The 16,580-nt window shown below is 45.3% G+C and overlaps 1 protein-coding gene and 1 pseudogene across 5 annotated transcripts in view; one reads left to right on the forward strand and one right to left on the reverse strand.

Moving 5' to 3' along the window:
- LOC146173326 (atlastin-3-like) overlaps positions 1-9,619 on the reverse strand; it is a 29,886-nt gene extending 20,267 nt beyond the window's left edge. For 2 of the 5 annotated variants that reach the window (XM_084585651.1, XM_084585648.1), the window contains exons 1-2: positions 9,259-9,618; positions 64-390 (exon numbers count right to left, since the gene is read on the reverse strand). In XM_084585651.1, the coding sequence (XP_084441777.1) occupies positions 64-381 (318 nt within the window). In that variant the 5' untranslated portion in view covers positions 382-390; positions 9,259-9,618. Of the gene's footprint in view, positions 1-63; positions 391-9,252 lie in introns of all 5 variants that reach the window. The other 3 variants (XM_084585650.1, XM_084585649.1, XM_084585652.1) reach the window with 3 other exon arrangements.
- Positions 6,102-7,391, forward strand: LOC146173327 (uncharacterized; annotated as a pseudogene).
- Positions 9,620-16,580: the final 6,961 nt, after the last annotated feature.

Genomic DNA, 16,580 nt, shown 5'->3' on the forward strand with positions numbered 1-16,580 from the left:
TCACCTTGTCTCTCTTAAGGGGTCTTAAGTTCTCAATACTGTTTACAGAACTGGTTGCCTTACCAGAAAAACTTCATCCCAGATGAGAATCCCAGTAGTGTGGCGGTCACAGCCACTGCGCCACTTGAAGCCTCGAAGAGGGTCGCTCGGACTTCCGAGCCATACAGGGCTGCCTGAGTTGTATAGATAACGAAGGAAGAAGCACAGCATGAAGGACTTCCCTTTGCGGAAGTCGCCAGCCAAAGAGATCACAGCCACTGGCTTGTCCTTGATGCGATCATTCAGTAGAATTTCCTGCAACACGTCTTGATCTAGTTCGATGCAGTGGTCTTGAACTCGGAGGATCTGCGCCTGTTTACCGCCAACTTTCTGTCTCACCATCTCGCTCCTCTGCATATAATAGGGGACGGTGAATAAACTCTAGCCAGAAATTTTGTTTCTTGTTTGCAATGTTATCTTTTTGCCTCGTATAGACTATACTACTGGCGTAAAATAGGGCTTTAAAAGGAGGGAAAACAAACAAATGTTTCAGAATAGATGTACTGAAAATAATCGTATGCGTGCTCTCATGCGCCAATATCTAAAAAAGAATAAATAATGGCTGCACTCGATGCAATGTAAAATAATAAAAAGCTAAAAAGGCGCAAATGCCGAATATATTGAAAGGAAAAAAAAACGCACTATTTGGGCAGCAATTTGCACTTTTAAAGTATTTAGAAGAGCTTCAACAGACATGAACTGTGCAACAGCGTTAGTGGGAAGGTTCTGAATACGACATTTTTCTGGAAAAAGAAAACTTGATAAAGGCAGACGAAAGATGGTCTGGTTTGGTTTATGGCGTTTACCGTCCCAAAGAGAATGAGGCTTTGAGAGACGCTGACGGAGAAGGTGGACTGAGCATACTACTCTCAAACATTGTAGAAGCGGTTATCTTAGCCCGATTGCGCGTAATCTGTATCGAAATTTTGTCCTTTCTTGTTTCGTGTGGTGCCCTAAACCAGAAAGATGATTGAGATGAAGGGTTTTAAAGTTATAAAACCTTAAGATCAGCGAATTGTTTGTAGAATAAATAGCAATTACAGATAAATTTCCAACATTACTTTGACAATTCCTCCCATGTGTTTCCCGTTACCATGAGCGTCTTGTCTGCGGAATGCGAACCGGTATGCGTGGGAAAGATGCGAGAAGGTAAAGAGCGGACGCTCTGCCCGCGTGCAGCGAGGAGGGCCAGTCTCTCTCCCGCTAGCTATGTATGCGGTCTGCTTTCTAGACGCCTCTATCTGCGCCCTTCTCAGGGCACTTTGGTGACCCACGCATAGGGTTCTTGAGGCTCGGTCCCTTACAAACCAATAACAATTCTGGCGACGAGGTGAAAGTTTTTTCCGGCATTGCACTAAATTCTCTGCAACCATGCCGACTGTTAGGTTTGGCTTGCGCGCTTGCGCCTGAGTATCGCACCGCTGCCACCAGTTGTTACATGTGGGCCGCGGCCCCATCGGTATAGCGTTGACGTGGCGGCTCCATGGCTCGGCGGACGTCATGAACAGTTACGGCAAAGATGAGGCGTCGAATAACAAAACGACGTCTAATACAACATTATGAAGGAATGGGCAGAAAAGCTGACCCGGAGAGAAAACTGACACGCTCACAAAGCTGGCGCGAGGCGTCGTCTCTACGACGTGGCTCAACTAGTCTCTCCCGCAGCAGAATCTGCCGCTGCTTTTTATACGCTTGTCAGTTCAGAGGGAAAGGGAGGGAATTCATGTCCGAACAAGCTGCGATGACTCAGACGCGGCATCACAAGTCTCCTTCACCTCCTGCAGACGGGCGAGGGCGACGCTCTCTCCCTTGAGCGCCAGGCTTGGCCAGCGTTTGCACACACACGCACGCACACACATTAGGCACGTGCGACTTAGATAGGTTTGGAGCATGTTCGCGGGAGGAAGCGTAGGCGGCCGACCGGATGGCACTGAAATGGCCGAAACGTTAGCTGCTTTGTCTGATGCTGCGTTGTGGCCGCTTCGGTTGTCGCACATGTCGATGGCGAATTGTAACATGACCTACGGAGTATCGGAGCCGTTCCACGGGGAAGGAGCAGCCTGGAGCGAGTGAAGCTGTTTTTCGAAGCCAACGGTGTTCCCGGGGAAAAGAAAATGTCTGTGTTCCTGACGTGCTGCGGACTCAACGCATACTCCTTGCTGTGAAGCCTAATGACGCCCAAGACACCCGACCAAGTCTCCATCGACGAGGTATTCAGCGTGCTCTTCAGCTTCTCCCTTCCGAAGCCTTCCATGGTGGTGTGCCGCTTCAAGTTTAAGAGTTGCGATCACCAGCCAGATAAATCTGTCAACGATTGCACGGCATCATTAAAAAAGCTATCGGTGAACTGTGAGCCCACACCTTTCTATCTGACATGCTGCGGGATAAACTCGTTTGCGGCATTAACGACGCACCACTGCAGCGGCGCCTACTTGAAGAGCAGAACTTGACGTTCGAGACAGCAGTTAACATCCTTGTTGCGATTGAGACTGTCAGAACTGGCTCAAGCCTGTAGATGCAAACTCAGGGCATGGCCGAAGCTCAGCCAGCTCACACTGCGATGCGAGCGCAGATGAAACAGACTATAGACTGTTAGCGCAGTTGAGAGCCGCACTACGCAACAGAACATCAGCATACCATATCCTGGTGCAACGCTTGCAGCAAAATAGGGCATTTAGCAAGGGCATGCCGCTGTACGAGAACTAAAGACGCGACGCAGAATAACGTGTCGAATAAGCACAGCAAGCAAGGGCAACAAAAACAGCCCGTGCATAACCTTGAAAACAGTGAGAATGTTTTTGAAACCAAGCCGCAGGTCTTCGAGACGTGGCAAATGAACAGCGAGGAAACAGTTCCACCGTTTACAGCAGTTGTACAAGTTGCAAGCAGATATCTCCAAATGGAGCTGGACACGGAGGCCGGCGTCCCCGTACTGGGTGAAACCGCATTCCAAGAGAGATTTCTCGATCTCCCAATAGAGCCTTCAGACATTATAGCGATTATAGTGACAAGCTACTGCGGAAGACACACCCATTAGGGGCAAGGTCACCGTGCCAGTCCAGTTCGGACGAAGAGAGGCTGCATTACCATTGTTTATAGCTCCTGACCACTGTCCGACCCTTCTCGGGAGATGATGGATCAGAGCGCTACAACTTGACTTAAATGACGTCAGAGTTGTTGAATCCCTTACAAGTGTTGATGAGCTGCTCACTCGATACAAAGATGTATGAACAATGAATGGCGCGAAAGCGAAAATTGTTGTCGAAACAGATGCAGTCCCAAGTTTGTCAAGCTGTGAACAATTCCTTTCTCGCTTCAAGATAAAGTTCCAGAAGAGTTACAAAAAGTGCAACGAGAGGGAGTCATTACGCCCGTCAGGACGTCATATTGGGCAGCCCCTATTGTTCCTGTACTCAAGCAAGACGGCCGCCTGCACATATGTGACGAGTTCAAAGTCGCAATAACTTCTGCAGCAGTACCAAAGAAGGTAGAAGCGGTCGTAAATGCTCCGAATCCGAAGGACATCAAGCAACTTCAAAGCTACCTTGGACTCGTTATTTTTTTCATGCGCTTTCTGCATAACCTCTCGACAGTACTTCACCCTTTGAATCTCCTGCTTACAAAAGAAACTGTATGGAAGTGGACAAGTGTAGAGGAACAAGCGTTCAGTAAAAGTAAAGATCTATTGACCTCTGCGCATATACTGGAACACTTCGATTCTACCAAACAAATTGTTCTCAGTTGTGAAGCCTCACCGTACGTAACTGGAGCAGTCCTCGCATATCGAGATAAAACTGCATCCCATTCCATTTGCACCGAGAAGCCTTCTTCCAGCAGAGAATTAGTCAATTGGAGCCGTAACAGATGCTTGACAGTTCTATTGTGGTCACCTGTGTAGGATTAGCAAATGACAAATCTATTGTCGTCCTTATGTCTGCCCTCTTTTCCTCTACACGGACCACATCATACATGAAAACAATCTGGAAACAGGCATGCAATTCATATTTGAGATAATAAATAATAGGAATTTTTTTTTGTTCCCACTCGAGTTACAGGCATAGCTGTTTTCTAGTCACCGCGGTTCAGTCCAGACCGGTCAATATAATATACACCAAAGTGCCTCAGCTAAGTGTTATCAAGCTTTAGAATAACTGAGTGTCCTAGTCCACTGAAATCAGATAGAGCTCATGGGTAGTGTAGCTTAGTTTGCAGTATTTCTTCATTTTTCAAAGTTTATCACTTAATAAAACTCATTATCTAATTTTAATTGCTGATTTCAGCAGCCAAGCGTGTATGGTAAATCTTTTGGTCATCTTGAAGAACGACTATATCTACAATGCTTGCACAAGATACCATTTATGCAGCTTTATTTGATGGCATTAACAGAAAGCTATGATGCGACCAGCTGCTGGCTCGGTATTTCTTGCTCTATGGATGCGCAGTGTCCATCAGGGAGAGCACTCCAGCGAAAAGTGATTTTGTTCTCCAAGGTGGGGTGTCTTGGGTTACTGAAGTGGTAGGGGAGAGTCGGGAGGTCTGGGACGGTTGGAGGAGTGGGACACCTGGTGTATCTTTCTAGAAACTCGTTCAAAAAAGTTCTTCAAATAATCTCGAGGTGGCACTAGCATATGGATAGCCTGGGCGTAATGGCCGATTTCTGTGGCGTGTGGAAGTTGCTTCGATAAGAAATCGCCGAATTCAAGTGTCAAAAGTCTCTGCTATTTCAGTCACAGCTTTATCATATTTAGAGACCGCGTAGGTCGCTAATATAAATTTTTGTCCAAGAAGGTGCATCTGTGCCTTGCCTCGTGCAGTAAAATGTTTGGGCCTAAGGAGAGAACTTTCGCCACGGAACGTTTCTTTGTTGGTGCAATGCTGCTTGGGAGGAATGGGACAGTTAAGATGAGGGAAGAACGGGATGCTGTCCCATTCCTCCTGGCAATACGACTAGTGCTGTGGCTAGCGACTCTGCTGCAAAGCTCAGCCGCATTAGCCTAAAAAAGAGTTATTTTTGTTTATTTCATGTTTTGAGGTAATATTTATTCGGTGCCCTCAAAATGGCATGAGATTGAAGATATGCTGGTTAGATGAAAATTCACGCTAGGGCACTCCAAATGGGGAATAAAAGACGCAATTTGAAACGTGAGCCTCCCTGGAGAAGGGCATAACTAGTTGGCTACAGCTGTAGTGCTGTTTAATGCACGCAACGAATTAGACAAAGCCGAAATTTTTGAGCTTTGTGAGAGTGCTTGTTTACATTTGCATGCTATTGTTCCATTTGAATTTTCAGGAAGATGCCAAGGGTATACAAGAAAAAGCATCCCGAGAGGGTTCGAACGACGAACAGCTTGATGCTGGATGCTGTGAGATTAGTTTGCGAAGAAAAAGAAAGTATAAGGGCCGTAGCAGAAGCTCTTAAAATCTCAAAATCAGCCCTTGGTCGAGCAGTACAGAAGTACAAGGGTTGTAGTGCGAGAGACAGTATTTTGTTCAACTCCAACTTAGTCTGCGGTATGGTCTTCACAGGAGAAGATGAAGTACTTTTGAAAGAATATTTGCTGAAGGCAAGCAAGATGCACATGGACTAACAAGAATGCAAGTTCGTTCCCTGGCATACCAGTTTGCAACATCATTAAGTCGGAAGTGCCCATCATCATGGGAAGTCAACAAGTTAGCTGGAAGAGACTGCTTTCTGGGCTTTATGGACAGTCATCCTGAACTGTCGCTTCGATCGCTGGAAGCCATCAGTCTTGGCCGGGCAACGAGCTTCAACAAGCACAACGTCGATGCTTTCCTTTCTAATCTGAAAGGCGTCTACGACCGACACAAGCTAACTCCAGACCGCATCTACAACTGTGACGAAACAGGCTTCACAACTGCCCACAATCCGCCGAAGATTATCGCAGCAAGAGGAGAGAAACAAATTGGCCAGGTCACATTTGCAGAACGCGGTGAACTGGTGACCGTCTTATGCACTGTCAATGCCATAGGAAATGCTCTGCCACCGGTATTCATTTTTCCACGAATGAGATTTAAAGATTTTTTCCTGGAGCGCGCCCCAGCCGGAAGTCTTGGATTGGCAAGCAGGTCAGGATGGATGTCCGGCGAGCTGTTTGTACTGGCATTACAGCACAAAGTGCTCGAAGGAAGAACCTATTCTTCTAATCCTTGACAATCACGAAAGCCATGTCAACATCAACACCATCAACAAGGCCAAAGAAAGTGGCATCATTCTGCTGACCTTTCCTCCACACTGTAGCCACCGCTTGCAGCCACTTGATGTATCTGTGTATGGACCATTCAAATCTCGCTACAACGCTGCATGCAATGACTGGCTTATAAATAATCCAGGGAAGGCCACCTCCATATACAACGTTGGAGAACTTGTGGGGTCAGCCTACGTATCAACGGTAACACAAAAGAATATAATCTCGGGTTTCCACAAAACAGGTATTTGGCCTTTCAATAGCGAGCCCTTCACTGAGGACGACTACATGATGTCTTCAGTGACTGACAGACCCGAAGCTTCCCCTAGCGGAGTGCTGTCACCACAGCCAGCTACCGCAATATGTGAAATGGATGGATCAAGCCTTCAAGGAAAAGTTCTGAACTCGGAGACGGACACTAACGCAGCTCGAAACATCCTCAGAGATGTCTTCATGCCCACGGCCAATGAAGGTGCATCGGCGTCAGCTCCTTCTTCCAGTCGCATTATTCCAAGCGACCTCAGGCCCTATCCAAAGGCTGCGCCACGCAAGTCAGGGCAAAAAGGAAGGAAGAAGGGTAGCACCAAATTGTTTACAGATACCCCAGAGAAACGTGCCAGTGAACAAGCAACTGCGGAGAGATTTGCACGGCGGAGTCTGAAAAAAAGAGCACCAAAGGCAGCTAAGATTGCTGCCACTACTCGTCCAAATATGAAACGGCGTCGTCAAATGGATATAAGCTATTCGAGTGACGAAGAAACTGTTGCCGTTGCCTTTGACGATTCGGGCAGTGACATGTCAAGTGTCGATGATGAGAGGCACGAAATTTCTGAGGTCGAATGGCCGAATGAAGGTTTTAGAGTGGAAAAAGATGAATTTGTCCTCGTCAGTTTCTGTGAAAAAAAATCTGTCGTCTATTACGCGGGCAGAGTCGAGAGCTGTGAGAAGTTGGACGTCAGTGTCCGGTTTCTTCGAAAGAAAGATGAGAGCTCCCAGTTTTACTTTCGTCTTCACGAAGATAGAGCAACTGTACCAATCACCGACATTGTTATGAAACTGCCGGTGCCGACTACTGTCGGGGCAACGAAGCGCCTGCAGTCCAGCTTCAAGTTTGAAGTCGAGCTATCAGCTTATAATATTCGCTAATGAAGTTGTCACTACAGCATTACACATATCCCATTCCTCCCAAGTGGTGTCCCACTCCACCCTAAGGTGGGGGTGGAATGGGACAGATTTTGGTGGTTGTAAATAGTTTCTTTTAGAGCTGCCCTTGAAGAGGTAGCAAACATTGCTTCCCAGAATTTGCGCAACAAGTTTTGCTTTATATTTTAAATTATAAAACATCTGTTTGTATTCAAAATAAAAAAAACTAAAAATATATGTGAAAAGTGTCCCATTCCTCCCGGCTCTCCCCTACAGCTACATGTGGCAGAATTTTTTTATTGCGCGACTTATCATTTCAGGCGAGTGGGAAATTCGGTTTACATAAAGAGCAGCTTGGTGAAAATATTTCTGCTATTTCAAAGCAATTATTGGCACTTTCTTCCTTAAACCAAAAATCAAAAAGGAAATAGACCTTTGCTAACGATTGTAATCAATAAAGTAAGCAGAACAAATTAAATACTTTACATAAAGGAAAGGTTAATAGCGCAACAAAAAGACGCTCACAAATAGGCAGAAATGACACACAGGACAGGCGCTGTGTGTCTATTTGTGAGTGTCTTTTTGTTGCGCTATTAACCTTTCCTTTACGTGACTATGCACCAACTAGCCCAGCAATCAGTTTTAATTGAAATACTTTTGGTTATGCAACACTACTCTGAAAAGCCTTCAGTTATTCTAAATATGATTGGTTACAATTAGCAGCTCTATTTATCAATTTACACATAACGGGCATCCTTTCAATAATTACGGATACGTATGATAACAAGCTGGCTCTATATTATATCAGGCTGTGAGGAATGCTTCAAATGTACATTTTTGTGACACCGTTTTGAGTCTTAGAGTAGGAATTGCTCATGCATTTGTCTCTTAAATCATGCAGCTCATATCTTGACATAATTAGCAATGAAGTGTGTATTAGTAGGTCAGTTTGTTTTAAGCGGCGCATTCTCTGAAGCGATTTTGACACATTCTCTTATAACGCTAACACAGACTCTTATGATAGCTATTTCTAATATCCTTTTGTGGTGCTTCGTCAAAATCTACCATCTGCCAATAACATCTTGCCAATAACAATGACATCTAACATCTTGACAATACGGGAGGACCAGCTGAAGTAAGTCAGCATTTGTTGCGTCAAAGGATTCGAAACAGTAACGTTACGACAGATGCGGGCATCCTCATGAGGCCTCAACCTAACCTGATGAGGTGCACCCACAAACAAATCCAACTATTCCCTTCGACATCCCCCCCCCCTCTCCCCGCGCCAAAAATAGAACGTTCGACAGAAACACATCGTCACCTGCAATCATCCGTTCATTTGTTGCGCAACTGTAGCCTTCAGTGGCGAATGAAGAAAGGATTCTGAAGCTACACTTATAGCTACACACTAAAGGGGACCATCATAATACTTTGAACAAAGCTGGGCATCCTCAGAAGGTGGATGATGATGATGGTTTGGGCCAAACCCCGTTCAACGGGTGATCACAGTGGGCTACCGCTTCATACAACACCAATGTTTTCAACAACTGCTCATGAGGTTGCCATTCTGTGAGATATCGGCGTCATCTTGACAGTTCATTGATAAGCAAACTGAGATAATTGACGGGAATGCGGATAAATACGCTTTTAGGAAGGGATAAGTTTCATAACCTACAGATAAAGGCAATTACGAGATAATATCAACACTGTTTCAAGCAGTCGTTAAGAGCAGACAGCCGACTGCTGAGGCGGCAGTGCAAACATCTGCATGTAGAACTCCCCTTTAGTGAGAATGGGCATGGTGTCATATGCGATGGAAAGGAAATGATGACACAAAAAACACAGTCTTTTGGACTGAGCTTACCCTCACCTCGGTGGGATCCTACCTTGTGAACGTGTCTCTTGCACCAATTCCAGCAGCGTACGTGTGTACCGCTAAAGAAACGCTAGTACATCACGCACAAACAAAAAGCGACGCGTTACTATTGTCAGATGGCAGCCGTGCGCTCAGATCTCTTGACCGTGCCTCACTTGCATCTCTGGCAGGGAGCAGTGTTCTGCCGTCGGAGTGTAAGAAACAAGACAGCACGCGTTCTCCACCTCTACTTTCCCTCTCGCACTTTGAGCGAAGGTTAAATTTTTTTCTTCAATGCCTCCTTTTGCTGCCTTGCCCAGTATCAAGAAAGCAAGAGGGCGTCGTCTTGTAAGCCTTTCGGGGTGAGGCGAGAGTGACTCAAAAATCAGCGTCCGGTTATGGATGAGACCTTCCTGACGAAGGAGGGGCTCCCCGCTCTGCGTGCTCATCCAGTCGCCGAGCGCGTACGTGACGTAAGAATATTTGGATGCAAGTATAGCGTCAAGCTCCGGCCGCTCTTGCCGCTTCCTTCGCCCGGCGCCGCACTCCTCGACGTTGTGCAATTTCCTGCATCGTCGCTACAGCTCGGTCGGATGCGCCATGCAGCGTCTTTCCTGATGTATTTCGAAATGGATGGGGAGCGCGTATAACAGAGGCCTCTTAAGCAGCAAAACTCGACATATTTCATTAACGATAAGCCAGAACTCGTGCAAGTTGCTCCAGAATGCCATTTGAGCGTTTTTTAAAGATTAGCTTAACTTAAAATATTTTGGAGGAGGTGCATGCGTGTTCTCAACTTATGATAATCTAGTATTGCTTTTATGAAAGCGCACTGAACAAGGGTAGAAAGGGGGAGGGGTGAGGGGGAGGAAGCCTCAGTTCGCAGGTCGAGCCAACGCTTCGACAAGTGGACTTGTCGAAACGTTGGCTCGACCTGCGAACTGAGGCTTCTCCTCCTCTACCCTTGTTCAGTGCTCTTTCATATCGTGTAAGCCATCTTCTTCCTCTCGTTCTACCTAGTATTGCTTTTAGCACTCTACAGGAGCATTTTTTGTCTTTAACAGGAAAGATTTTTTTTACTCGTTTCAACGACGCTCGCTAAAGGCAATGCTTTTCATTATGCCTGACTGAACTAACTTTAGGACTAATGTTTCGTCTTTCAAGCTCATGAATAAGCCTTTGGTTTCCTATAATTGCGTACCCAAATCCGTGCTTGTCTAGAACGCATTAGTGTGCTATATATTCCAAAACCTCAGTGCTTTAAAATCGCGTGAAATTAACACTTTACAAAAGCAGACATCGCGTTGTCAACAGTTCAGCACGATAATAGTCCTGCTACCGACCGCGTGGTTGATTCTGTCATCTCTGCCAGAGTAGAACTTCTGAGTTGGGAAAGAAGCAAAAAGAATTTTTATTAAGTCGTTAAAGAACGCAGTCTTATTTAGATTTTTGTGCATTGTTCCGTTGAGACATGTCCCATTTCATACCGAGGGCTGCTCCTTTACGAAAAAGCACGTTTAAAGTGTCCAGCATTGTGTCCTCAAGCAGCGAAGCCCTGACAGGCATGCAGATTCGTGTATGAACCTCGTACACTGCTATGGTGGCGTTATTTTGAAAACATAAAACTGTGTAAGGGAGAACACACAAAGAAAGAACTACACAGGGCGAGCATAGCAAAGCAACTGTTTTTGAACAAAGAGCCGGGCCGCAAACTTTGCCGTCACTGCCGGCGGGCGTTCCGGGTGCTGCGACTGCATTGCGGCATAATACAGATATTTAGCACACCGTGATCCGCCACGCGTCTTCCACTGCGCACGCCCAGATCACTTTGATGCCGATAGATGGCGCCACATACTGCATGTCGGCACATAGACCTGCCACATTGGAACCAATCAGCTTATTCGCCTCGCCCACCAGAGGTAGAGGGTCACGATGGCGGATCGCGGATCACGGTATGCTAAATCTTTCTAATAGCGCTTGTTCTATCGGTTTTGGCGAGTTGAGTGATAGCCTTGTGCGGCGACAACCTTTGCGCCGGGAATTATGTGTCATGAGGTGTCATATCAGTGTTGCTGCGTGTTTGGATCATCTACGGTATCCAGCCTGGCAGGTGCCGCTTGCATCCGCAATTATTCCTTGGTTTGCGAGCAACTAAATACATAACCATACCGAATCAGATATGCGGTAAAAAAGCACGCCGACGTTCTAAGCGGCACTGTTCATCTGGGCAGCAAATATCCCGAAAATGTCCGTAGGCCCAGCTGAACTGTAGTACACTTGCACAGATATAACGAGCTGAAGCAGTCGTCGCGAAGGCTCTGTGGTTTTTAAAACACTCGGCTACTGAGTGTGCGGGTTAAAAACGGGCGGGTAATTCGAATGTGCTCTGCTTCGAGGTTTTGGTTTTATTTTTATTTTGAAGCACCAATGCACACGGTCTAGCTAAACTGCCACAAAACTACGAAGTCGTATAGTTTGACCTTGCGATGCTTTAAAGGTCCCACTCGGGCACTTAAGGAGAATACCTCAAGGTGGTACTTCATGAAGAAAATATCCTTGAGGAGGAGACGAGGTGTCGGCTTGTCAGGAAAGTGCGTGTCCATCTTCATTCACAGGTGTAAGGAGAAGACGAGGTGGGCTTCGTGAAACGCTACTCTGATGCCAGCTCGGCAGCTAAAGACAGATCATTGAATTACAACAGCATGGCAACAAAACAGCACACCTGAATAAAAAAAAAAAAACGCGCAGCAATAAAACAGCTCACGGACAGAACAGCGCAGCGAATAAAAAGCACGCGAAAACAACCGCAAGATGAAAAAACAGCACCGCGCAGTACGATGCGGCAGTCATCCAGCGGGAAATTGTCATAGATTAAACCGCGAAGAGTAAAACGTCGTTTGAGGTTACAGGTTGCTGTTGTCGTTGGTTAAATAAAGAATCAGGGCTATAAAAGTTAATGTTTAAACAGAACAGAAAACATAGCGAGTTGTAGGCTGTTCAGCATAGGTTTGTTTTTCCCAATGCTTAATGAAAGTGACTGTGACAAGGTGATAATTTAGTGTCTGAATAGGATGGTACGCTGGACGAGTGTGAGGCTGTTCGTTAGGCACCGATGTCTCATGCAGTGGACATCGCAATTGACCTGGACGCGTCGGACTTAGTTCGAAAGCGACTCGCACCCGTGAGGTGCTTAACTGTGAATCAAGTCAAACAGCTGGTGACCGCGACAACTAAATGTCATCGGCCTTTCGGAGAGTGGAAGCTCAAGTGTTAGCGCCAAAAAAGCAATTTGGCTCTGCCAGTGCAAGACGCCACAGACCAACACAACTTTGGCATTTTGCCTTTTTGTTATTGAGTTTGAGTTTGGAACCTCATCTGAGCATCAGGGCCAGAACAGCCCACAGGCATCGGCCTTGCCAACCTGGTTTTACTTCAAGCGGCCTACCAGAAGTTTATGACAAGAAAAAAACTGAATTAAATCTTTGCTTCTTCCTTAGCATGTACTATATATTTGCGTGGTAAATTTGCATGCCTGATCTATTGACATGCTTTGTTCTTAGATCAGTATTATGCGTGCCCCGAGTTTGTGTGCGCTTAGGATCCCATCCGGCTAAGAGCTTGCGTTTGCGAGGCGCATTAAGTGGATAACTCGCGGCAGCGTTTGCGTCTCTCATATTACCCTATTAGTTAGTGCGAACAGGTTTCAAATTAATGAGCAGCACTTATGAATTGTCTTTCGTGCCTGTGAGGTAGTCTCTCTCTTTAAATAATTCGTTCCTAGCTTTCATACCCAAAAAGTTTGGAGATGAACTTTCTTTAACGGGAACTTTTCTCTATGAACGGAATTTGTTCGCATATGTAATACACGATGCGCTGCAAAAAAAGTGCCTTAAATAACACAACAAAAACAAAGATTTTCTTTTTTGGGTACTTAAATATTCTTGAAGTAATGATATCAGAATATTCTTTACTTATAAAACAGGTGTTTTCAATTTGTGCCATATATGTACTTTTCCTTGAAATCAAGATAAAATGTTTGTTTTGAGTTTAACAGAAAGGGTCTTTCACGTGATTCTTTTCTCGAACACCTCTATCGCGAACGTCTTTCGATTCTGGACTATGAAAACTGTACTCGGTTCGTTTCAAAAGTTGTCCGCAGTACTACTAAAGGTAAGGACGACCTATGTTATCGTCAGGATGGCTCACACTACATGATTGTGCTCCTGTCTATCGCTATTACCGAGCGAGGTGCTGTATAGCACGAGCTCAATCATCTGGTACGTGCGATCCTGATTATTTCTCAGGTCGTCCTTACCTTTTGTAGTGCTGCAAACAACTGGTACCGCGTCGTGGTTGCGGAGTGGTCTGGGCGCTCGACTACTGTGCCGAAGTATGCGGGATCGAATACTTCGTGCAGCATTCAGTGTGGTGTCATACCATTTTGCTCCCCATTATAAAACTTTTTTTTTTTTCCAGTCCAGATGGAGGCTAGCTTGTGATTGCGACTCAAGCCGACGAGATAAGCTCATCTGCCAACTCGAGGTGTCCACTTAGAATCGAGACACTGCGCCTTCGTTTCCCCAACCACAAATTTAAACAGAAAAAATATAAAAGCATTCGCGAAATACAAAGGGGCGTGTTCAAGACGCTTCGCGTGTACTCTTATTTCTGTGTCATGTTTACGGCCCGCATGGCGCTATGCTTTGATACCTGAAAACCATGGATGCTTAATTGTAATTTGATGCCGAACTTAGTCGATACATTTATTTCCACGTGATTGAATGAAAACAATACTGATGAGAATTAGGTTTATGCTGGTCCCATTACGAATTATTGTTAGAGCCGGAGAACGCAAGTTATGAAGCCCCTCCTCTCCCCCACCCCCAAGAAAAACAAAAAGGTCTACTTTGGCACGAAACACATCAAAAATTTCTTGCCATAAACTGTGCGGCATTGGCTTTCAAGTTTAGAGAGCATAGGCAGTATGCAGGCGGAGGCTACTGCACAGTTACTCGGCATAATTCGTGGGTACTCTTCACCCGATTTGTCTCAACGCGCCAGTAAGTGCTTATACGCAATATGCTGAGGATGCACCTTGCAATGCTCATGCAAGGACTGAGCGTGATTGCATGGTCAAGTGCAGCTAAGAGGGGCCCCCACAAAAAATATTTTCATACTGCTAAAGCGCAGTGAACTATAATAATAACTTTCTCGATACAGCCGTTGTGCGTGCGATACGCGCGCGTTCGATCTGCTGTTCACATTTCATGCCGACACGCATAGCCGGGACTGCATGGAAGAAACTGTGTGCACAGGAAGGAAAATAACGTGCGCTTTCGATTGAATCATTCCAATAAACGAATGGAGCCCAGAAACACTCACTGTGATTTAATGAGGCAGTTCTGCACGCTCTTTACATTTTTTCCATTTCACTAAAATGTACTTGGAATACGTTGTTTGCTTATTGAACTTTATTGTCTTTTTGTGTAATATGCGTTATAGTGAAGGTGATTGCGAAAAACGTCGGTGTGTTGCCCCGTGCCACAGCGCATCAGGACCTCTACGCTTACAAAAATGATTCAGAATGATTCATTGCTGTGTCTGTCACAGCTAATTTGCAACGTTGAGACAAAAATAAATGACTAAATGCAATATTGTTACGGGTGGAGAACGATGAGGATGAAATGACGTTCTCGTTTGTGGAAGGTGCAGGGAAGTCGATCGCTGGGCCCTCATTGCTTTTCTGTTTGGCTTTCTCTCAATGTATATATATTGTTAGTTTTATTTACAGGGATGACTTCACCTTAACCTTGTGCATTCACTGAAAGATGGCGAGTTTCTTCTTTCTCGCACACTTCGTTCTTCTGTGTTCAGCGCTGCCTGGGCTGCCCAAGCATTTTCTGTCTGAAGATATCGTCGTTCTGGCGATGTCCGCCACCTTCGTCCCAGTTGTGTCCTAGGGCGCGGTTTCCAATTCCTTTGACGCTCTGGTGGAACCCGCTTCCCTTGCCGGCGCGAAAAAGAATGTGTTGTATATGGATTGCTGGTGGAAATTTCTTATATGTACTGCAGACCCTTAGGGTAAGAGTTTTTTACAAAGGCTGTATATGGTCACCTCATGGGCTTGCCCGCTTTTAACAAAAACTAGGAAACATAAAATTCTGTTGAATTACACAAAACGCACTAACAAAAAATATTTTCAATATTTCATAGAAAAATAAAAGAGAAAACAAATGAGAACAGAAAAGACTTGAATTCACCATGGAATTTTTTCCACAAATGTTTTGTACAGTGTGACGAACCATGGTGATCTTATATTCTATAATTCATAATACGCAATAGAAAATGGCGTACTTTCCTTTGTTTTCAGCTAAATAGAGCAATAAAATTCCTAAATCGGCTGTAAAATCGTCTTGTTTGACATTCGGCATTGTGAGCTGTTTCTTAGTCAATTCAAAGGCACGATATGGGTACGAGCCTGGACGTATTTCTCTTGACAGGCTGCCATAGTCACGACGTAGCTTTTAAGCCGCCAATGCCAGAAAACAATAGATTGTCGTCTGCCGCTGCAGCGAGCAATTCTTGTGGTTACTCGCAAATCTACTGTAAGGGTTGACATATTGACCGATACAAATTGACAGCGTTAATATCGCGTAGCTGTATGATGGCGGTGGCTCTAAGCAGTGTACGATAAGCACGAGAATGAGTCCTAGCAAAAGGTAAATGATAACGAAGGAACGCCCAGTATTTCATCATAGTCCGCGATTTCATCAGTAATAATTTATGGTTTACCGAAACAAACGCATCGATTGTATCAAGATTATGCTAACTGTTGTCTGTTGAGATGGTGTTCATGAACTTTTTTTTCACTAAATCAGTCTCAGTTGTCTCCTTTTATATATCGGTACTATAGTGCCCGGAATTGAGCGTTGTTGGCTCGATACTATGAGAGACGTGTGTTCATTACACGTTCGTTCTAAGGCTAAGCAGACATGTTAAGGTTGCACGTCATTTCCGCTGCGGGACACTACTAAACACTCTAAATACGAAAGTGTTCACGTCTGCACTCACGATCTCCACGTCCAAAAGTGGCCCAGTTCTGCTTCGGCGCTTTTGTGGTACTTCGCTGGCTTGAGATTATTTGATGAGCTCGTGCCAACTGTCGGAGTCCCTTCCTTTGCATTTCCCAACACGCATGACCGAAGCGGGCCGCTAATAAGATCCATGACCGCGGCTGCAAGTCAGGAGTTCGTTCTTCAATCTAAGCTTCGATGCTTAGTCACTCTTGCAGGACATCAACGTCTATGTTTGAATTGGACTCAAGAAGAGACGTCTGA

This window comes from Amblyomma maculatum, chromosome 11, assembly GCF_055883805.1.
Source record: "Amblyomma maculatum isolate TAMU_Amacu chromosome 11, ASM5588380v1, whole genome shotgun sequence".
Classification (NCBI taxonomy): Eukaryota; Metazoa; Arthropoda; class Arachnida; order Ixodida; family Ixodidae; genus Amblyomma; species Amblyomma maculatum.